This window comes from Trachemys scripta, chromosome 3, assembly GCF_013100865.1.
Source record: "Trachemys scripta elegans isolate TJP31775 chromosome 3, CAS_Tse_1.0, whole genome shotgun sequence".
Classification (NCBI taxonomy): domain Eukaryota; kingdom Metazoa; phylum Chordata; order Testudines; family Emydidae; genus Trachemys; species Trachemys scripta.
In genome coordinates this window covers 158536072-158560633 of record NC_048300.1, presented here as the reverse complement: position 1 = coordinate 158560633, position 24562 = coordinate 158536072, and the positions used below count along the sequence as shown (strand labels likewise).

Genomic DNA, 24562 nt, shown 5'->3' with positions numbered 1-24562 from the left:
ATTATGAATACACAACAAGGGCGCATTGCTTTAGATTTGAATATGCATGCTGTAAATTCTGCAGTGGAGTACCAGGTACCCCTAGAATTATGTGTCACAGAGTTAAAGTTGTTGACTAAAGACTATATGTTTGATAATTCCAGAAATGATAATGTGTGGGGCAAACTTACCAAAAGTCCATGAAAAGCTGATAAATCAGAGAGCTGAGCCACGTCCTCTGTAATATCACTGCTAGATCATCACCATTTCTATCCCACTACTTTTGTTCTAACCTGTCCTTTCAGACCCTTCCTCCATTCCCATCCAACAGGCTGTCCATCTCTCATTCCTCAAATCCAAAGATCTTTCATTCCATTTCTCTCTCTCTCTCTCACACACACACACACACGCCAGTTGAGTGATAGGTGGAGTGGGGTGAGACTCTGCATCTGTCATCAAGGATCTCAGGTGTGGGATAAGCACATTGGCAAGTACCATCTCCTCATTCTACCCCCATGAATGCTTTTGAGTTTTCCCCCCTCTTTTCAGCAAAGGGGGTTAGATATGGTGATCTTCCCGTTCTCTTGGAGAGAGGACCACCACACCTGTGTATCCCGCCTTCCTGTCTGAAAGCCCATGTAGTGGGCCATCTAAGATAAGGACTTTTCTCTCCCCCTGGCCATTCCCCACCCCTGGCTTGTGTGGGAAGGATCGGTGTTTTCAGTTAGGCAGCTGAAATGTCACCACTGATCTTTATTCAGAACACTGATGGATGTTCCCATTCAGCACCAGTCTGAGTATGGTGGCAGGGACTAAACCATCTGATAAATGACCAGCATCCCAGACCAGTCCCTCCTCCTGCCTGCTGCAATAATTACTAGGCAGCTTGAAAGCTTTATTTTAGCTTGAGAAGCTAAACAGATTCAAGCTTCTTAAGTAAAAGTTCTGCAAAGCACATTGCCCTGGGTGGAGGAGTAACGCAGGTTTCCTTTGATGTTCAGCCGCTAGCACTTTGCAGGTGGCTGAACTTCAAAGGAGAACGCTGGCTTCTTCCTCCAACCTCACCCATCAGTGCTTTGTATTTAGCTAGCCTGCTTTAATGTTTCCATTTTACTCAGACTGCTAAATTGGAAGCCATAAACTCCTGATGATACCTTGCTGCCTGCAGAGCTCTGATGAGGCAGGTGACAATGCCTTGGGAGTAGGAAGAATCTATTCTCAGCTTTCTCATTGACCTCCTGTGGTCTCAATAAATCACATAAACTTAATTTCTCCAGCTGTGAAAGGCGAATGAGGGTATTTCCCTGTCTCACAGGAGTATTGTGAGGCTTAATTCATTTAAATTCATCATGTGTAAAGCATTTTTGAGATCATGGCAGCTAAACAAGTGCAAATTATCATTAACAATAAAATAAATGTTCAAACTACTAGAGAAAAGGTGTTGATGGTATAATTGATGTGAGCACCACAAACCAAAACATGCAGGGTACACTTACAAGACTTGACAGCTGGTAATAAAGGATACTCAAGAAAGGGTGTGCAGCACTAAAGTGGCACCATTATATACTTAACACCTAAGTGCCACAATTCAGAGTATATCTTATAAATTTATCTCAGGAGCAGAAAGACATCCTTATCTGTCTACCTTAAGTACTTATATGCCCTCATCGCCATCTCAGTACCTGAACACCTTACAGTCTTGAATGTATTTATCCTCACAACATGCCTGTGTGGTAGGAAAATTCTGTTATCCCCATTTTACAGATGGAGAACTGTGGCAGAGAGACTATGTGGTGTAGTATTGCACTCAAGGGGGATGTGATTTCTAAAGCACGCTAACATGTTAGTGCATTAACAGGGTCTGTGGAGACCCTGCTGGTGCTGTTTGAAAAAATGCTATGTTAAAGAGCACAAAGGAGCCTTTGGTGTGTACCATCAAGGGCTACACAGACCAGTTAATACACAACATTTAGTGCACTTTAGAAACCACACGCCCATAGGGTGTGTAGATAAGCCCTAAGTGACATCCCACAGTCGCACATGATGTCTGTGGCAGCGCAGGGACTTGAGCATGGGTCTCCCGTGGCCCAGGCTAGCACCCGAGCATTAGACCATGCTTCCTCTCAATGATGTATTAAATTACAATATTCAGTGCAGACAGAGCACTGTAACAAACTGACAGAGTTTGAATACCTGGATAACAGCTTTTAGATAATAGCAACCTGTATTGATTAAAAATTAACACACATGTAACAAAGGAATGTGACATAGCACTTCACACACCAATGTGACATATTACTATGCAGCAAAAGCCTGTTTAAAATATATGAATAGAATGAATCTAAAGGCAATGGACTAATTTCTGCCATCAGATGCATGTATATATCTCCCATTATAATCAATGCGGCCTGCACTTGAGTATCTGCAGGTATAATGTGACTTAAAGTAATTTTTAAACTATATTTGTATGTACATTCTTTTTCTATTTTGATTCTCTTTCCAGGTGAGGTCTACCCCAAAATGTATCACACCTGTTTTTTTCTGGTGACATATGTGGCACCGCTGTGTCTTATGGTGTTGGCCTATTTACAAATATTTCGAAAACTATGGTGCCGCCAGGTAAGTCATTGATTTATATGGCTTATTATTTGAATAGACAACCTTTTTCTCCATAAATTCAATAATGCCACTCAGGGCCTGATCAATACACCCTTTTGTACCCAACAAACTTCAATAGCAGTTTTGGGTGTGCAATTATGGAAGACTAGGATGTGGACTATTTCATTTATTAATGATGGCAGCCAAGCAGAATGAAAAACTATTTGTGCTCGACTCTAGGGGAGCCATCTAGGACATGGAGGATTTAGGGGACAGAGGAAGCAAAAAGATCAATTAAGGGAAGAAGATGGATCCCCAGTTGTCCTGACTGAAGGTTCCTATTGCGAGAGAATAGCTGTTGAGCTCTGAGGTTGATTTTACAGATGTTTTATATCTCCTTGAGCTGCAGAGGTGTATGAAAGTCGCCATTTTTTCTCATTTTGTTACAAACTCAAAACTGAGCTGAAATTTTTGTAACAGCTCATGTATTTGTTGCTGAAAAATGTGCCACCATTTTCCAGCAATAATGGGCCCAGTCTGAGAAAAGGTTGCCTTAAAAATCTAAAGTTTGCAAATGTGGCCATTTTCTCAAATTTTGCATTGGAGTGATTGGAAAATGGAATAACAGCAACAAAATCACCTGAATAATGGTGTGAAAATTTTCAGAAACATTTTCACACTTTCATCTAACACATGTTGGAGCATCATTTTCAGCACGAGTACACTGTGCAGATTAGCAGAGGCTTCTTCACCTGCTGCTGCAATGCTTTACATAGGACCTGCTAGATCCCTATCCAGCCCCTGCTGCTACCCCATAAAAGACCAATAAAAGAGAGCATTTTGAAGACGTAGGGTGTGAGGTGAGAGACTCCATATTCCAGACTTTTATGTTACATCACCACTTAACCATGAATAATTTCCCTCCTGTGATTACTTCTGATGAGATCTGGAGATGGGATGTCCTGTTACAGATATAATATCAGATCAGGGACATAGTAGATGCAGCTCCATCTGGATCTATCACGTGTAGACTTAAAATTTTCGAGTGTATCCATGTCAAAACAAAAAATGCATAAAAATCAATTTTTTCACATATTCCCAGGACATATATTACCTGCAAGGGTTGATGAAATCACAAAAGCACAGCACAGAGGTTTTTGATGTCATTGGTACATGGATTATCCTGGACTCAGATGTTGTTAGGTTTTGGTTTTTTTAAGCTTTTTGTTTACAAATGTGTTATCTGTAGTTTTAAGTCTAGCCATGTTCAATGTTCATAATTTAAGATCCTAAAACTTTTTAAATATTTTTTTCAAGTATTTGGGTATTTAATCTTTAGAATAAGAGTGAATCATATGGACTCCATCAACAAAGAAATGTTTTTTTACGAGTTGGCCCTGTTGTTTAAATCAGGTTAACACATTTTTCAGATGCTTTATCTTGTCCACACTGAAAACACATGTGAGGATGATCCTGATTTGAAAATTGATTATGTAGCAAAAAGAAAGCATCTTTTTTGTTGTTGTTGCTACTACTGATGGAGAATTACAGATGTAAGTTTTCCAAGTGTAGATGTAGTCAAAGTGTACAAGGGGTCATATTAAGGGAAATTAACACCACTCACATCTATTAATGACTGAATTGGCTTGCAAACATCAGGCATCCTTCTAAGTGAGGTAGGTATGCCACAATCTATTTTTAGTGTAATTGAAATGCATTGTTCTGAATTAGGGCTGTCAAGCGATTAAAAAAAATTATCACGATTAATTGCGCAATTAAACAATAAGAGAATACCATTTATTTAAATAGTTTGGGGTGTTTTGTACATTTTCAAATATATTGATTTCAGTTAAAACACTGAATACAAAGTATGCAGTGCTCACTTTATATTTATTTTTATTACAAATATTTGCACTGTAAAAAAAAAAAGAAATAGTATTTTTCAATTCACCTAATACAAGTACTGTAGTGCAATCTCTTTATCATGAAAGTTGAACCTAGAAATATAGAATTATGTACAAAATAATAACTGGATTATTAAATAAAATAATAACAATGTAAAACTTTAGAGTCTACAAGTCCAGTCAGTCCTACTTCTTGTTCAGCCAATCACTCAGACAAAAAAGTTTGTTTACATTTGCAGGAGATAGTGTTTTCTGCTTCTTGTTTACAATGTCACTTGAAAGTGAGAACAAGCGTTCACATGGCAATGTTGTAGCTGGTGTCACAAGATATTTATGTGCTAAAGACTGATATGTCCCTTCATGCTTCGATCACCATTCCAGAGGACATGCGTCCATACTGATAACGGGTTCTACTTGATAACGATCCAAAGCAGTGCAGACTGATGGATGTTCCTTTTTCATCATCTGAGTCAGGTGCCACCAGCAGAAGATTGATTTTCTTTTTGTTGTTGTTCGGGTTCTGTAGTTTTTGCATCGGCGTGTTGCTCTCTTAAGACTTCTGAAAGCATGCTCCACACCTCATCCCTCTCAGATTTTTAAACCTTGGGTCAAGTGTTGTTACTATCTTTAGAAATTTCACATTGGTACCTTCTTTGCATTTTGTCAAATCTGCAATGAAAGTGTTCTTAAAATGAAAAACGTACTGGGTCATCATCCGAGACTGCTATAACATTAAGTATATGGCAGAATGCGGGTAAAACAGATAAGGAAACATACAATTCTTCCCCCGAGGAGTTCAATCACAAATTTAATTAATGCATTATTTTTTTAACGAGCATCATCAGCATAGAAGCATGTCCTCTGGAATGGTATTCGAAGCATGAAGGGTCATATGAATGTTTAGCATATCCGGCATGTAAATACCTTGCAATGCTGGTTACAAAAGTGCCATGCGAACACCTGTTCTCACTGTCAGGTGACATTATAAATAAGAAGCGGCCAGTAATATATCCCGTAAATGTAAACAAACTTCTTTGTCATAGCAATTGGCTGAACAAGAGTGGACTTGTAGGCTTGAAAGTTTAACATTGTTTTGTTTTTGAGTGTAGTTACGTAACAAAAAAAATCTACATTTGTAAGTTGCACTTTCATGATAAAGAGATTGCACTACAGTACTTGTATGAGGTGAATTAAAAATACTATTTCTTTTATCATTTACAGTGCAAATATTTATAATAAAAATGATAATATAAAGTGAGCACTTTACACTTTGAATTCTGTGTTGTAATTAAAATCAATATATTTGAAAATGTAGCAAAACATCCAAAAATATTTAATAAATTTCAATTGTTTTAATAGTGCAATTAAAGCTGCGATTAATTGTGATTAATTTTTTTAGTTAATCACGTGATTTAACTGCGATTAATCGACAGCCCTATTCTAAATCTTTGGTAACAGCCCCAAGTAAGGAATCATGCTGTTTATCAGAATGCCATATAAATATTCTGAGTACTGCAACGTACCAATGATCTTGCTAGACATACATGATGAAATTCAAAGTACTAACAGCCATGCCATTCCCAGGCCTTGACAGAAAACTTCTTGAAGCAGTTTGTTTTAAAATGAGGGCTGTTTCTAAAGTGAATCTTCGGGTGGTTAAAAGTTAGCCTCCATGACTCCCATGACATTCCTATTGTGTTTTACTCTCTGTCTGCTCTCCAAGCTATCGATCATGTCTTTGCTCCCAGTCTTTGCAAACATGGTTTTATCATCTCAGAATTAGGAGCTTTATGGAAGACAAAGAGCAACAGCATCAGAGGCCTGGCCTTCAGATTAACCTACATTGATTACTAATAGGCAGGCATCCCTCCTGTTCAAAAGGATTTTGTTCCTTTATGAATCATGGAGAAGAGATAAAGCAAGAGCTGAACAATCTCCATAGGACTGACTGGCTTTATGCTGGACATGCTGACACACATTCAATAATTAGAGAGTCACATACATGTGCTTAGATTTATTGGGCCTATTGTGGTTTTGTTTTCAAAAATTTTCCGAGTTTTAAAAGCAAGATTATGATGCTTGGCTTTCCAGCTTGATACACATGGGATGAAAACAGCAGTTTTACAACTTCTAGCGCCAGTTCTGACCATTCTAAATGCTGATGTAAAGCTTATTTGTTTTCTGCAAATTATCTCAGCTAAATGTGTCCCTATAATCCATTGGATAGTAATAATTGGGAAAAGTGTGTGTTGTGCTGGTATGTATGTGATTAAAATGTGCATCAGTAGTACATATGTAAGCCTAGCTTTATTCTCTTCAGGCCATAGTACTTTAGCAACCCGACTGTGAGTATGTATTTTATTTTATTTTATTTTTTGCCTGCAACATCTTATGAATTATTTGCTTATCTCCAAAGTGGACATAGAACAGGAACAGGTTTCTTTAGGTAAGTTCTCAGTAGTAACTCCTAGAACACTGGGCAGCTTTATAGGATGTACAAGGAGATCAACTTTGTACCACAATCTGTATCTATGATCCCCTCTTGCTATTAGAAGCATTTGAAAAGCAGATTGGTCATCTCTAACCACAGACTCATCAATCATGTCTCATGTTTCATTAGAAACAAGCGATACAAAGTCTTGAGGCAAGATTCCATTTCTTTGTATCCAAATTGGATGCAAATATCAATAAAGCTTGTCAGAAAAATTTTGTTGAAATGAAATTTTAATAAAATCAAGAGGAGAGGAAATTGCCAACATATTTGGGGTTTTTTTTTGTTTGTTTTCTGATCAGTTCTTGCTATTAATATGATAACTCAGAAAACAAGATAAGATTGAAGTAGAAGGAAAAGCTTCAGTTTTGGAATTAGAAGAACAGAACATCAAAATACTTCCCAAAGCCCAAATTCAGGTTTTTGTGTAGCACCTCTCTGTGTAGTTTCTCTGCAGTGAGATGGAAAAGACCCAGTACAATAAATCAGAGTCAATTCTGCCATTAGAGTAGGATAAGTCTCCGGAAATAGGACATACTGATTTCGGATACTAAATTGACAAGACTGTGGATCTTGGCCAAAAGGCTCCGAATCCTCAGTGGTGTGATGTCAGAGTTCAGATTTTATTTCTTGTGTTTATAAAAACACCTGTAATATACTAAATATTATCATATGTCCCACAGTTCCCTACAACCAGCTTCACTGCTTTCCTGTTTGTCATTATGGATCTTCACTGGAAGATTACAGCGAACTTGAATCAAATTTAAAAAAAGAAATAAATCCTAAATTAAGAGCTTGTCTACACAGGGAAATTTTCCAGAGTAAGGTCTGGTGCCAATTTGAAGCATGATAGCTATTCCTCAATAACTCCCCCCATGGAGTTATTAGAAGTGGATTAAACTAACCTGGAAAAAAGGCACTCTGATTCCAGAATAGGTATGTCTATACAGGGAGCTATTCTTATATAATTATTGCAGAATAATGATGCTGGGAACTTTCCCTGTGTAGAAAAAACAGGGTGTAATATTGCCCTCATATTATAAACCCTCACAGTTCTCAGAAAAAGTCGACCTTTTCATGTGTAGCCTTTCATACTTGGTCTCACCCCTAGAGTATTTTGGGGAAGTTGAAGCAAAATCCTTTTACATGTTTGAATTATGTGAGGGTGAAAAAAAAAAAGCCTTTTGGTACATAACAAATTAACTAGCTGGGGGAAATAAACCCAGAAACTCTCTTGCTGAACTTTACAGAATTAGTTGAAACTTTCCAAGTGACCGGTGCTTTAAGCAGGTTTAAAATGGAGATATAAACAGTGGCAAAATATTGAAGATAGAAACAATTGTTCCTGCACAGTTTGACATTTTCATTATATTTGTGCTCATGAATTCTCTGTGAATGCAGCTCAGAGGGCCAGCATAAAACCTCCTGAGGGGGCTGTGAAGGAGATGGGGAGAAAACAGTCCCTGCTTTAGAGATAAATGCCTGCTTTTCAACCTGGCCTCAGTCCCCTTGTATGCTCTCCCACAGCATGTATCCCTACTAAAAACAAAACCAAAGCCTGTCTCCTGCGAACAGGGCAGTCAAAGTTTTTAGTTGTGGGAGGATCGGAGAGTGTCAAGGCTGGATCCCCACTTTGAACTTTAGGGTACAAATGTAGGGGCCTGCATGAAAACTTCTAAGCTTAACTACCAGCTTAGCTCTGGTTCTGCTGCCACCATTTCAATGGATTCCATTCCTGGGAAACCTTGAAAAACCTTTCACCATTTCCCTGGTGAATACAGATTCAAACCCCTTGGATCTAAAACAAGGAGAAATTAACCATTCCCCTCCTTCCTCTCACCAACTCCTGGTGAATAAAGATCCAAACCCCTTGGATCTTAAAACAAGGAGAAATTAATCATTCCCCTCCTTCCTCTCACCAACTCCTGGTGAATCAAGATCCAAACCCCTTGGATCTTAAAACAAGGAGAAATTAACCATTCCCCTCCTTCCTCTCACCAACTCCTGGTGAATCAAGATCCAAACCCCTTGGATCTTAAAACAAGGAAAAATCAATCAGGTTCTTAAAAAGAAGACTTTTAATTAAAGAAAAAGGTAAAAATCATCTCTGTAAAATCAGTATGGAAATTAACCTTACAGGGTAATCAAACTTAAAGAGCTCAGAGGACTCCCCTCTAGTCTCAGGTTCAAAGTACAGCAAACAAAGATAAACACTCTGGTAAAAGGTACATTTACAAGTTGAGAAAAACAAAGGAAAACTAACACGCCTTGCCTGGCTATTTACTTACAAGTTTGAAATAGGAGAGACTTGTTTAGAAAGATGTGGAGAACCTGGATTGATGTCTGGTCCCTCTCAGTCCCGAGAACGAACACACTCCCAAACAAAGAACACAAACAACAGCCTTCCCCCCCCAAGATTTGAAAGTATCTTGTCCCCTTATTGGTCCTTTAGGTCAGATGCCAGCCAGGTTACCTGAGCTTCTTAACCCTTTACAGGGAAAAGGATTTTGGAGTCTCTGGCCAGGAGGGGTTTTATAGTACTGTACACAGGACAGCTATTACCCTTCCCTTTATAGTTATGACAGAGAGGGAGAATGTGAGGGGTGGGAGGCTATAAAGGAAAGAGTGAGAAGTAAGGAAGCAGGTGTTGGAAAGGACACTGTGGGGAAGCAGAGAGGAAGAATGGGAGAAGGCTGAGCCGCTGGAAGCTGGAGAGTAGCCATGCTTTGTATGTGTTTTCAACCCAGAAGGATGACACACAAATTGGGAGTGGGGACTAGCTTTGCCCTAAGTCTCAGAAAGGAGAAGGCCGACACAAACAAGGATTTTTTTAATCTCATGATCAGCCCAGTTTTATGATTTTTGGAGTCCGCCTCATGGATTTTTAATACTTTTGGAGCAATTCTTCTTCTAGGCAGGGACCAACACTTCCTTCACAGGAGACATTAACAAATGCTGAGGAGTTTCTGATGCCCTGCTGCGGGAAATTAAAGCAATGAGACATGTGGGCTGCCTGGTCTGAAGGAGAGCTGGGGAAATAGTGAACTGGGCCCACGTGAGTGCTAGGCAGCAGTGGGGAGTTGACCCAGTGTACTGTGACAGAGGCCCTGACCAGTGTAGCTGTGTCTCTGCAAGAGCTCTTTGCAGTTAGTCAGCTGCTTACTCAGAAGTTAGATGTCCGAGCTCCACCTGGCACAGCACTCACTCCTGAGGGATTCAGTGAGTCCCTGTTTGCACTGATGTTGGGACCACGGACCCCCGGCTAGCTGCTCTGACTAAGGAAATGCAATCTGTTCTAACCCCACCCACCACAGGAAGTGAGAGAGCCAAGTTCTCCCATTCAGTCTCGATGGGGTGTCTGTACATGACGAGGTGCCCAACAGATGTACTTTCAGTAAGTCCCATCAAGGCATCAGTCAGAAAGCTGAGGAGGCCAAAATGAGCATCTCTTGCCCCACAGATCACCTTTATACTCACTGAGAAGCCTTTAACCTGGTGCCCCTTTCCTTTATTCTGTAACCCGTTCTTAGCTAAAATGTCCTTTTTTCACCACACTGTATGGGTTTTCTACCACTGTCCCTCCTTCCTCCATGAGCAGCTTCTCCACCAGCAGGCTCTCTGTGCTTGCCAATCTCCAGAGAGCAATGGTGGGCCAGCACCTACCCATTAGACATGTCGTGGGATAGCCTAACTTGTCATACATCCTGTTATGATTCCCCCACTCCCCCCAACACACACACACCATTTGCAAATCTCTGTAAGGAATACTCTGGGCAATGACCAGAATGCAGAAAAAATAAGTTCACGCCCCCCAATAAATAGAGAGAGCACAGCTGCCTTATGGACACTTAGGACACATCTTTGAAAATGCTATGAGCATATAAAGCCCTGTATGCACACAGTTATGTGCATAGTTCTATACTTATACAGACAATCCCAGCCATGACTTAGTAATACCTTTTAAAACCTGTTTCTCTTAAATGAACAGCAGTGTTGGATTAAAGTGTTTGACAAGTTACTAAACTGTACTGTGTTATTATGGAGCTTTATTTCAGCCTGTCTATCTTTTTTTGTATTAACTCCCTACAATGCTTCTTTTTACATGGTGATGAATTTCCCTTAAACAGCATTAACGAAGATTCCATTGACTATTTACTCTTTTAGATCCCAGGAACTTCCTCAGTAGTTCAAAGAAAATGGAAGCCTCTGCCCTCTTTAGCACAGCCCCGGGGGCTGGGACAATCAACCAAGTCAAGGATTGGTGGGGTAGCAGCTGAAATAAAACAGATTCGAGCCAGGAGGAAAACAGCGCGTATGCTAATGGTGGTTCTCTTGGTTTTTGCACTTTGCTATCTACCAATTAGTATCCTCAATGTCTTAAAAAGGTAAAGTTTGTCCACAAGCAGTAAAGAGTTTGGGGAAAGTTTTCTATCTAAAAGCATTTCTCTATGACATGGTTTGCTATATTCTTTTTTTGTTGTTTTTAGTTTTGAAATAGATACTGACATATTTTACAATAGAGAAACTGAAGCTCAGTGTGCAGCTGTAAGCAAATTGTTAGCTAAACAATTATCAGGGCAGAAATTTGGGGCCAGATTGTAAAACCCATGTTCATGTTGGTGGTTACTTACTCATGCAAGAAATCTCATTGACCTACACATTCAAACATATTTTTGCGTGAATAGACTCCAGGAGTGCAGTATCTGATGGAGAACACTAGGTGGGTTAGTATTCAGTGGGACTGCCCTGGTGTATGGCATGACTCAGTGTGAGCATGTGTAGCAGAATTAAGCCCAAAGGATTGTGTTCTGGTGTTTTACATATTAATAACTGCTCTGTATATAACTATGCAGAAATTTACCAAAATCGGGGAAGCAAGCAAGCTTTTATTGTTTAACAAATGCAAAAATATAAAGTGTTTCAATTCTTCCAAGCTTGGACGATGCTCCTAGAATATAATAAAAGTCAAAGGAGAATTTTTATGAAGACTTATTATATTGATATCAGAGTAATCAATGAATCAGTAAATAACAGGCAAATCAATGAATTATATGTGTGATTATGTCTGTCAAACAGTATATTCAGTAAACATTCTGGGTTCTATCAGTTCTCTCTCTCTCACTCACACTCACATACACACACAGAGTGACAAACTGGGGAGAAATTATACTGTCTGACCTCCAATAACATTTATAGCTGTGAAGGTGATGAGCATAGTGTCACTGTCTTGGCAGGATTACATTAAGTAAAATGTAACCAAAGAGAACTGATTGTATTGCCCTGATGAAAGATAGACATACAAGGTGGATTAGTAATATCTTTTATGGGACCAACCTCTGTTGGTGAAAGGGACAAGTTTTCGATCTTACACAGAGCTCTTCTTCAGCTCTGTGGAAGCTCAAAAGCTTGTTTCTCTCACCAAAAGAAGTTGATCCAATAAAAGATATTACCTCACCCACCTTGTCTCTATAATATACTAGGATCAACACAGCTACAACACTGTCTACCTGAAAGTCCTTTGGCAAATGCCATGTGGATGGTGCCACTTCTCTATTTTCAGTGTATTCCTATAGTCATACTGCAATATATTGGAGGGAAGCTTGTAATCAGAGAGTTAACATGGACATTTCTTATATAATCCATAGTGGTTAAATGCAGCAGCCTTCTGCACAAGGACATGAGGGGATGCTGCTGGAGCCACTGCAGTCCAGCTATTTTGGGCCAGCAGAGAATCCATAGGCAGCCAGTCAATGCCACCCTAACTCTACAGCAGCCCCGTTGCACTAGGAGCTGGGCCCAGAATTGAGAGGCTGGATCCAGAATTGGGAGATTGTCATATTGGCTTAAAGACACCTTTTCCCACCCTTGCCTTGGATGATATAAATTGCCCTTTTGTTATCTAGCTGGATGACATGTGTGCATTAAAGACAAAACTGCTTGTGGCTTCTGCGCTGTGCAAAACCCTCATGGAAGCTGGTTGTTGGGTGGGAAGAGGTTTGTATTTTCTTGGGAAAGCTGGATGTGTTGAATCAGGGCTTTATGTGATATCACAGATAGAATAAAAGTACAGCATTTATATTCAGGCTTATGTGCTGTCTTTCAGACTGGCTTTTTCCTCTTTATTTTGCAGGGTTTTGGGGATGTTTAACTACGCTGATGACAGAGAGACTGTGTATGCCTGGTTTACATTCTCGCACTGGCTTGTGTATGCCAACAGTGCAGTGAACCCTATCATTTATAACTTTCTCAGTGGTGAGTTTCCAGATGATCACTGTGTTACATATTAAAAATATGTAGTTAAAGTGTAATGCATAGTAACCAATTAGGTTAAAGCCTGACCTGAAAATTGAGCAGCAGCACAACTGAATCACTGGGCTCTAGGTGCAGGTCCTGATAACAGTCCCCTGCCTTTACTAGCAGGACCAAGTACTATCCCTGACAGTTTTTTTTGCCCCAGATCCCTAAATAGCCCCCTCAAGGATTGAACTCACATCCCTGGGTTTAGTAGGCCAATGCTCAAAACACAGGTTAGGTCTAAATTTCAAGCTGAAGGTGTCATCCCAGCTCGAGGAGACATACCTGCACTAGCTCTAATCGAACTAGCAAGCTAAAAATGGAGCATAGCCACAGTAGTGGGAGCAATGGGAAGGAATTGCCGGCCCGAGAATGTACCCATCCAAGACTCTAGGCACATACACAGGGTGGTTGTCCTGTCCTGCTGCTCATGCTATTTTTAACATGCTTGTGCTATTTTTAGCAGGCTAGCTTGATCAGAGCTAAGGTGAGTATGTCTCCTCAAGCTGGAATTTAACCCACTAGTTTGAAGTGTAGATTTTGGGGTGCAATGATGAGGGATGGAGTCAGGGGCCTAGCCCTCCTTTGGTGCCTGTTTGGAGCTGGAAATTTGACCCAGCTTCCCCCATATGATGGGAGGCAAACATGCCAAATTTGAGTGGTGTTGCAACCCCATGCACTGCATCGCAATGCCACACCCTGTCAGGGCAGTGGGGCCAAATTTGAGCAGAGCTGTGACCCCATGCAGAAAGGAGAGCTGGAAGGTGGGTGTGGGGCAATGTGTGGGGAGTACCATAGGACTAGGAGCATCAGGAGGGCAGGGAGGAGAGCGCGAGTCAGGGTGCAGAACAGTGGGTAATGTGTGGGGCTGGAAGCAGCAGGAGAGTGGTGGGGGAGAACTTGGGGCTGTGTTCAGGGCAGAGGAGGGTGCCTAAGCGTGGCAGAATCTGGCTCTGAGTAAGGACTACAAGTATTGTGAGGACCGCACAATTAAGGGGGAAATTATCTGTTACTTTCAAGTATCAGAGGGGTAGCCGTGTTAGTCTGAATCTGTAAAAAGCAACAGAGGGTCCTGTGGCACTTTTGAGACTAACAGAAGTACTGGGAGCATAAGCTTTCGTGGGTAAGAACCTCACTTCTTCAGATGCAAGTCAACTTGCATCTGAAGAAGTGAGGTTCTTACCCACGAAAGCTTATGCTCCCAGTACTTTTGTTAGTCTCAAAGGTGCCACAGGACCCTCTGTTGCTGTTACTTTCAGTTAATCCTTTCCAGGCCTCAAATGGCAGGAATCCCCCTGAAAGTCATGGCCTTGGGTGAGGGAGATAAAGGAGGGGAAGCTGCTAAATCTCAGAAGATTCTCTACCTAGATGAAAAAAAACAAAAACCCTATGTGTTTTTATTGTTTTACTGCTGGGGATTTTTGAGTCTGTGGCGAAAGAGCTATTTTCTAAAGATAAATGAAGCAGTAGAAAAATATTACAAATTACAATTTTATATTTTTAATATCTACCTGCTTGTTTGTGTAATGATACTGTGCCTTTGTAAAAATATAATAATGTATAAATAGTCTGAAAATATTCCTAAATGACATTTATTTACCATTCTCTCTTCTATTACCTTTGATCCTTCCGTATTATTTGTATCAGACTGTTTTCAGTAGAAATATAGCACGTAAAAAAAAAATCACCAAACATTTCTTCAGCCCTCTTACCATTTAGTTTGGTTTGTTGCAGGTTTGGTCACAGCTAGTGATGAATGAAGTTTAGAGGTGTGGTTCAGATAAGCTTTGGATAAACATTTGGATGCTCATCTGGGTATCCAAGGTCTGCAAAACTGTTCAGGAAATCTAATGAAAATAGGATTTGCTGTTCTTGTTATTTCCAGTCAATTCAACGATACCTAGCAAACAATGGCCTGTTAACCAAGATTTCTGGCTAGTGTTGTGACAATTGGGCCTACAAATTTACCCTAATTGTAAGCTCAACTGTGAAAAGGGAATGGAAGTTCATAAAATGTCACAATAACCTATAACAACAACTGTTAATGGGAAAAAGTGCAAATGGGAGACAGACTGAATTAGTACAAACGAAAAAGACCGACTGATATAATTCAAGAACGGTGTTAAGATCATGTCTGGTAAACTAGAGAAGTGTGGGACTGGAAATCAGTGAACCAAAATTGTTAGAGTTTAGGCCTAATTGGTGGACAGAATAATGAAGGGATGGGCTATTCCATCCATTACTCACTTGGGGCAGGGCCGGCTCCAGGCACCAGCTCAGCAAACAGGTGCTTGGCGCGGCCAAGGGGAAGGGAAAGGGGCGGCACATCGGGCTCTTCAGTGGCAATTTGGTGGCAGGTCCCTCGGTCCCTCTCAGAGGGAAGAACCTGCTGCCGAATTGCTGCCGAATTGCCGCCGAAGAAGAAAATGAGAGAAAGTCAATGCTGGCTGACCAAAAGCAGGGAATGTGAATGCTTGCTGACAGAAAAACGAGAGAAGGGGAGGGAATGAGCTTCACCACCATGTTGCCACCCTCCACCATCTCTTGGGACCTAATCCTGAGGTGGATCAGGCCAGAGAGAGGGACCCAAATGACATCTCCAATGGCTTTGGCTAAATCCCAAACACCACCCGGGATGCGAGACTTCCCCCACACCACACCCCAACTTGTCCGTTTCCTTCCCTACCTTATTTTTCTTTCCTATCCATTTCCTTATTCTTTCTGTCTAATAAGAGTCTGGCTTACCAGCCAGAACTGTCTTTTCTGCAACAATGCTGTAACTGTGACTAGTAAAGCACCTAAAAGCAATGCCCTAAACAGCTCAATGCTGGTAAACATTTGCCAGGTCTTGGAGTGGCTAATAAGACTATGCTGTGCCTGCAGTGAGGTTGCAAGCAGTTTCCCAGCAATGAGGTGTGTGTGTGTGTGTGTGTGTTGTTTTGTCTTTTAGGAAACAGAATCAGACTTTAACAGCAGCAGCAATAGCTCTAGCCCATCTCTACTAAGCTCTTCTCTTTTTCCTAAAAGGACAATTATTACCATCTCTATTACCGTCTCAAAAACAGTCAAACAAGCAGTTTTCCTTCTAAAACTCATTACAGCCAAAAGGAAAGGGAATAAGAGATGCTGTTAAAATGAAACCCTTACTTAAGACTTCACATTTCAAATGATTTAATTTGTTTTCCTCTGCATCTTTTATATAAAAGATTTAAAACATTTTAAAGGCATCTTTGTCCTGGCACTAAGGAGGCTGTGGTCTCTATATACCAAATCCCAAGCTTTGTTTTAAACCTTTTAATGTTGGACAGTTTCAGGGTCATGGTAACACCTTATCTCTTAGGGCCATTTATTCAATCTAAATTAACACAACATCAGTTATGGGTTCAAGCCTCAAAATTTGGATCTAGAGGCTTAGAACATTAACATTCAGGGTATTTGGATGTGGGACACTCTTATTCCAAAACATCTGTTTCTTCTCCTAGCTTAAACTTATTAACACAGAGACCACATCAAAAAAAAAAAAAAAAAAAGGTGTACAAGAGTTAGCCAAACTTTTCTGAATGTGTTTGGGGTTTAAATTAAAGTTTTTACATGGAAGTCTGGGAGCTCTTATGCTATCCAAATGGCTTCATACCAAGCGTCTCAGTTCTGTTTCACCAGGTGTTTACTTATACTGTGGCATCTCTTTGGTATCTGAGCACAAGCATTCATTTACTTAGCCTGTTAGGAAAGTAAGTTTTAATATCCCCTTTTTACAGATGAGAAAACTGAGACACAGAGAGATTGAGAGTGTGATTCTGATCTCATTTTACATGGGTGTAAATCAAGTCCCCATTGAAGCAACTGTGAAACTGGTGGGAGATGTGAATCTGAGGTGTGAATAATTTGTCCAAGGAAATCTGGCAGAATGGGGAATAGAACCTAGGACTCCTGACTTCCAGCCCTGTTCTTTAAATATAGACCATCTTTCTTGTAGTGAAATTCATTGTAGTAACAATTTCACTGTGCCCCCAATTATTTCAAAGGTCCTGAAAATGGAGAGAAAAGGAGCTTCTTTAAATGATCACTGTAATATACAGAAGATCAGATATTTCTTTATCTTTTTACATCTGGTTTTCTTTGTAAAATGTGCAAGGTAAAACAAAAATTAGTTGTGTCCTTGTATTTCACACATGAAGTAATAGCCCAATCAACCTACTCAATTATTTGTTTTCATGTGTTTTATTTACTCAGCAAACAAACTGGAACATTGCCTTAAGAGCCATTCTAGTCTGCCTTGTAAAAATTAGTTTAGTATTCCTGCTGCACCTACTATAAATCCTTATTAAAAGGTGGAATTTTGTTGCCTTTTCCTGAATCACTAAAACTATTCTTTCCTGCTTTTGTCATGTTAGAAGAGTACTTGATTATTTTGGATTCACTTTGGCACTAGCTAACCATGTCTCTTCCATATGCTAGCTTTATTGTAACATGGCTTGTATAATAATGTTTTCATGCATTCTTTTTCTATTGACAGGAAAATTTAGAGAAGAATTTAAAGCAGCATTTTCTTGCTGCTGGCTTGACATTCACCATCACCAGGATGAACGACTCACCAGGGGCCGTGCAAGCACTGAAAGTCGGAAATCCTTGACCACCCAGATCAGCAATTTTGATAATGTTTCAAAACTTTCAGAACATGTTGTGCTGACCAACATGAGCACACTCCCCGCAAATGGTACTGGACCTATTCAGAACTGGTAGTATACTTGTCCCTGTCTTTTGATGCCTTTGTAAATTAAAATTTGATCTTACATCGAACAGTCTTTTAACCAGTGACCACAAGATTGCAGGCAAAGAATATAGGACAAATTGACCCACAACTTTGTTTATAAACTTAAAGAGTTATAATTTCATATCATTTGCTTTGAAACTGTATAAATTGTAATTTCAGGGGAGGGTAATATGTTATTTAAATATTTTCATTGGATTTCTACTTGTTTTGATCTTGCAGTAAAGAGCAAGTATCTGTAGATATATACAGTATTTGCCTTAGAGTTGGGATGTGTGCATGAAATCAGCCTGGATTCAGCTTCGTGTTGATTCTCCGACTATGCCAGGGTATAACAGAAATTTTTTAGAACAGATATTCTCACCAAACTTGGATGCAAATCTTTTGAATTCCCTGAATGTCAATGAAAATTTCAAAGTATCTTTTCATAAACGGCTTTGAATCTGAGCTGGCTGAGTCATGTGGAGAAGTCGTATGGTATTTTCTTCTCTTTCTCAGATTGTCTGAGACTACCCTAGGTGCTGAGGAGGACTGGCAAAGACATTATCATTCAGTTTCTCAGAGAGAGGGTGCTTTTAAGTACCCCCTAATTCCCTCATACAATGGACTCTGCTATATATTTTGTTATCTGTCTTATATCCCATTGTAGCTTTGAAAGGGAAATCAAGTGTCTAGGTCTGTGGGATGAGGTTTAAGGAAGGACTTTTGTCCACTAGTCTAATAGTCCTACTGGCAGGTATCACTATTGTTCGTACTTGGACACTGCATTATAGATTTTATTTTAATGGAACTATCTATGCCTCACATGATTAAGTTTTGTTCAGTGAAGGGATATTTCACTGCAAAAAAATCAGAATTTTTCTCTGGAGTCACACTCAGATTCCTGTCTGCTCCTACAGAAACTCCTCAAACTATTAGACCTACTGTCTGAAATTCTTTTAGTGCCTGATACTGCAGCCGTTGAAGACAGCAGATATAGGATGAAGCCTCTAGTTGTTACTGCCTGGGATATCTTTTGTTATTTGATATTATCTTAAACTGCGCTATATAGGTTTTTATACTGAGCTCCTCCTCGTGGTATCTGAGCACCCTCCAGTAATGCATTAAGCAATGTGACTAACATCTGCCATGTGTCATTTGTTCCCCGTGTCATGTTGTTTTTGATACGAGACCTCCTCAAAAATGGAAGAGCAGAGTTGATTTCTTATTTCAGAACAAAGCTCCAAACACAACGAGGCAGTAGCATCAAAAAGAGGGATATAGTTCCGTGATCCCAAACATAGGCAGAGGATGAGCTATGTATGTCAATACCACCTGCAAGCATTACAAACCTATTGTGCACATGTATATCATAAATTTCCCAGATCTACCTAGTACCAAACAACATGTAGGGTGGTGACTCAAACACTGGTCCTCTGGAAAAAAATTGCTGGATTCTTGAGGAAAAGCAGATATGGAAAAGGCTAGTTTATTTGTTGTTCCTACCAGAGTTTATTATTTTATTAAGCTTTAATTTTCCCATCTTCAGTCCTGTGGCTGTTTCTACGTACGTGGCACGGGTGGGGTTCATCGATGCTACACATTTACACCAGTGAGATCTGGTTGGGGAAGCCTGTCTAACTGTGTCGCTGCCGATGCGGCTCCTGCCTGTGTTCATTATTTTTCATCATTCTCAACTCTGTGCCTGTGTCTGAATGCCACACACTTAATAAAAGTCAGAAGTGCTTTGGGTACACTATGGAATCCTGATAAGGACCAGGCCAGTGTATCTACTGATGAATCCACTTATTGGCTGAATGTTAAATAAGTAGCAACTAACATGTAACAATTGGGAGAGTGGCTGGCTTGAGCAAAGGTAATATTTCATCCCACCTTTTTGAAGTTCTTACAATGCACCCATCGTCTAGGGATCTGAGTATTGGATATTTTCAGGTAAAATATAACACTGTAAGAGCAAATCAGGGTTCTAAATCAACAGCCATTACTTGTCAATATCATCATTCAAATGGTTTAAATGTTTGAAAATTCAGAGAGAAATATTGTGACATGAGTTTTTAAGCAGAATTCCCCATAGACTTCAATGGAGGAGGATGCTTAAAAAATGATGGTAGTGTTTACAAACTTTTCTCCAAAGTGATGTTTGGGGGAAAGGATAGCTCAGTGGTTTGCACATTGGCTTGCTAAACCCAGGGTTGTGAGTTCAATCCTTGAGGGGGCCACTTAGGGATTTGGGGTAAAATCAGTACTTGGTCTTGCTAGTGAAGGCAGGGGGCTGGACTCAGGTCCCTTCCAGTTCTAGGAGATAGGATATCTCCATATATTATTATTATTATTATTATATGTCAATAGACCTTTGATTGCCTTTATACTATCGACTGAAGACTCCAGTATATAAGCAATAAAATCCATATTATATGTTACAGGTGTCACAGCCAAACTCAGCCCATTGAAGTCAGTGGAATTGCACCTGCGTACACCAGGGATGAACAAGACCTCAAGTTTAGATGAAGCAGAAGGAGTTTCTGTGGAAGACAGTGGCACAACAGAGAATACAGAGTGGGCCAAATTCATTCCTGCTGTAACCAAACTGACCTTACTGGAGTTACATCAGGGATGAGTTTTGCCCTGTACATTTAAAACAACCCGTGAATGGCACTCCAGTGATAACACAACAGTTGGACAAAGGGATTCCTCCAAAATGACTGCTGCTTCAATTCCCAGTCTTATGGAAACTTACTTACCTCATGATGAGCTAAAGATACAGAATTCACATCTTTGCAAGACTTTTTAAAGAATATATTGCATCACACTTTGTAAATACTGTATATATTTATTTTTAATATATTCCAGATGCCATGTAACATTCTCAAATGCATCATGTAAAGAACTGAGTATTTCAAAGCAAGGAGTCATTAACATTTCTTTTATGTACTAATACCATTAATGACTTTAATTTAATTGCAAAGAACACTTGCTCCTCTTATGCATTAGTGGAATTTTGGAATTACCTTTACACATGATACACAAATGCACAGAGTCTGAGCAATAAAATGGAGGATCTGGAATACTAGTGCAGGAGATTAAACCAGACATAGGGATTACAGAAACATGGTGAAACAGCACCCATGACTGGTATTGAAAGGTATGTCTGTTTAGGAGAGCTAGAAATAAAGATATTGTACACCAATGTAAACTGTAAAGAAAAAAAAAGTGGCAGTATAGACAAAACAGAAGCTATTTGGGTCAAAATCACTTTGGGGAAAGTTTGAAAAAGAGCTTCTGTTGGGACAGCAATAAGGGTCTGCTATAGATCCCCAGGGTCGGACTCAGATCTGGATAGTAGTATGTCTCTTTCTAATAATATTACCATTTTTGAGGATGACAATAAATATTAGAGAGGAAAACACTACTGGGAATTGTGTCATAATAGGAGACTTTATCTTTCCAGATATAGATTAGAGAATAAATGCTTCTTAATACTGGTAGGGCCCAGTTGTTCCTGGCTATGATAGATGACAGTTTTCTTCATCAAATTGTTGCTTAACCAGCAAGGGGTGATGCAGTTTTAAACTTGGTTTTTGTAAGTAGTGAGGAAATCATAGATGAGATGGTCGTAGGAAATTACCGTGGACTGAGTGATCACAAGTTTAAATTAAATGCAAGGATAAATAAAACAAAGTTGTCAACTATGTCTTTTTATTTCAAAAGGGTGACCTTTGGGAAATCCAGGGAATTAGTTAAAGAAGTCAACTGGCTTGGAATTTCTTTAAATCAGCTATACAAAAGCTATCTGTAACTTGCATCCCATGTAAGGGGGAAAAAAATCAAAGGGAAATACTCCAGCCCCAGCTGAACGACTAACCACCTCAAGAAGGTTAATAGGAGTAAACAGAGAGCCTATAAGGAATGGTAAAGGGAACTAATGAGCAAAGAAAGGTACACCTTGGAGGTTAGACTATGCAGAAATTGCTAAAAGTCAAAATGTATTAGCTCTTACCAAGGAAATTAAAAATACATCATATGAGTTTTTTAGTTACATAAATAAAAGGGGAATAAGGAAGGATGAGGTTGGGCTGCTATGAGTGAGGCTGGGGAAGTGATTCAAACTAATTTTGCAAAAAGAAGAACAGGAGTACTTGTGGCACCTTAGAGACTAACAAATTTATTAGAGCATAAGCTTTCGTGGACTACAGCCCACTTCTTCGGATGCATATAGAATGGAACATATAATGAGGAGATATATATACACACATACAGAGAGCATAAACAGGTGGGAGTTGTCTTACCAACTCTGAGAGGCCAATTAATTAAGAGAAAAAAAACTTTTGAAGTGATAATCAAGCTAGCCGGGTACAGACAGTGTGATAAGAAGTGTGAGAGTACTTACAAGGGGAGATAGAGTCAACGTTTTTGCGGATACAGACTAACACGGCTGTTACTCTGAAACTAATTTTGGTATGGCCCAAAAACTAAATAAATACTTTGCCTTGTATCAGGGGGTAGCCGTGTTAGTCTGTATCTACAAAAACAACAAGGAGTCTGGTGGCACCTTAAAGACTAAGGGTACATCTACACTACAGGGGGGAGTCGATTTAAGATACGCAAATTCAGCTACGTGAATAGCGTAGCTGAATTCGACGTATCACAGCCGACTTACCCCGCTGTGAGGACGGCGGCAAAATCGACTTCTGCGGCTTTCTGTCGACGGCGCTTACTCCCACCTCCGCTGGTGGAGTAAGAGCGCCGATTCGGGGATCGATTGTCGCGTCCCAACGGGACGCGATAAATCGATCCCCGCGAGGTCGATTTCTACCCGCCAATTCAGGCGGGTAGTGTAGACCTAGCCTATCAGATTTATTTAGGCATAAGCTTTCGTGGGTAAAAACCTCACTTCTTCAGATGCATAGAGACATCAGGGAGGGAGAAGAACTATTTAAGATAAAGGACAATGTTGGCACAAGAACCAATTGGTATGAACTGGCCATGAACAATTCAGGCTGGAAATTAGAAGATTTCTGACCATCAAAGGAGTGAGGTTCTGGAACACCCTCTCAATAGGAGTTGTGGGGGCAACCAACTTAATTAGTTTTAAGAGACAATTCAATAAATTTGAATGGGATTGTATGATCGAGTTGGTTGTGACAGTAGGGGGCAGGGTTCGGCAGCACTGGGTCATCCCTTCTGGTTTATGTCTTGTGTTCCTAAAGCTCATGCTTCAGGACTTCAGTCAGGCACCTGCAGGAGTCAGGAAGAGATTATTTTACTCCCAATGTGTTCTGCCATCTTTTTGGTTTCCTTCCTTTGACGTATCGGGGATGGTTACAGCTAGGAAACTGGACAGGTGGGCCAGCGCTCTCAGGTGGCACCAAGCATTCTACCTCTCATGTGTTTAGCTGGCTGGTTCTTGCTTAGGGTCTAGCTGATTTTCTAGACAGAAGACATGCAGTAAATCTAATCTAGCTGGATTTAAGTAAAGCATTTGATACAGTTCCACATTTAGAAATTATTAGTTAAATTGGAGAAGGTGGGGATTAATTTGAGAATTAAAAGGCAGAAAAGGAACTGGTTAAAGGGGAGACTACAGTAGGTCATGCTGAAAGGTGAACTGTCAGGCTGGAAAGAGGTTACTAGTGGAGTTCCTCTGGAGTTCCTCTGGAGTTGATCTTGGGACCAGTTTTATGTAACATTTTCATTGATGACCTTGGCACAAAAAGTGGGATTGTACTAACAAAGTTTCACAAAGTTGGGAGGTATTGCCAATATGCAGGAGCCTTCAATATCATATTGGAAGATTTGGACATCTTGAAAACTCGAGTAATAGAAATGGGATGAAATTTAATAGTATTTTTAGGGGCTAACAAGAATATTTGCTATAAGGAAGGGACTTAGCAGTTGGAAGTGATAGAGGAGGAGAAAGATGTTGGCGTACCTATTATAGGACTGGGTTAATTGGTTAAGTGGTGTGCAATTTGCAGGACGTCAGACTAGATGATTATGATGGTCCCTTCTGGCCTTAAAGTCTATGAAGTCTGTGATCACCATATGCAGGGTCAGAAAGGAATTCCCCCCAGCCTCCTCCCTGGTCAAATTAGCAGTGACTTTGGGGGTTTGGCCTTCCTCTGGAGCAGGGAGCATGCATCACTTGCTGGGATTATTTGAGGTGTATTTCACTTAATCAGTTCCCTGCCATTGCAGGAGCTTCAGGCATCTGTGCACCTCAGTCCCGCTTATTCTCTGCCTGTGGCACATAATAGTTTAATCTCCTGTGGCCTATAAAACTTTGGTCTGGTTTTGGTTGTTGGCTTTAGTGCTGGTACTGAGTGGTATTGGGAGCCTGTGATACAGAAGAAGTCAGACTAGATGATCTGGTGGTCCCTTCTGGCTTTAAACTCAGATGTAATTTTCTGCTGTTAAAACCAGAATAAATTCTGTTTCACATTTTTGCAATTTCTGTTCGGATTGTGATATGTACAGTTATGTTTCTAAGCATGGCTAAGTTCCTCAAACATGAACCCAAAGCACAGT

The 24562-nt window shown here is 40.1% G+C and overlaps 1 protein-coding gene across 1 annotated transcript in view; it reads left to right on the top strand.

Moving 5' to 3' along the window:
- Positions 1–21658, top strand: part of HCRTR2 (hypocretin receptor 2) — a 61193-nt gene extending 39535 nt beyond the window's left edge. Inside the window, exons 4-8 of the mRNA XM_034767019.1 lie at positions 2483–2598; positions 11137–11357; positions 13103–13224; positions 17783–17983; positions 20461–21658. Of these exons, the coding sequence (XP_034622910.1) occupies positions 2483–2598; positions 11137–11357; positions 13103–13224; positions 17783–17983; positions 20461–20654 (854 nt within the window). The 3' untranslated portion in view covers positions 20655–21658. The remainder of the gene's footprint in view (positions 1–2482; positions 2599–11136; positions 11358–13102; positions 13225–17782; positions 17984–20460) is intronic.
- Positions 21659–24562: the final 2904 nt, after the last annotated feature.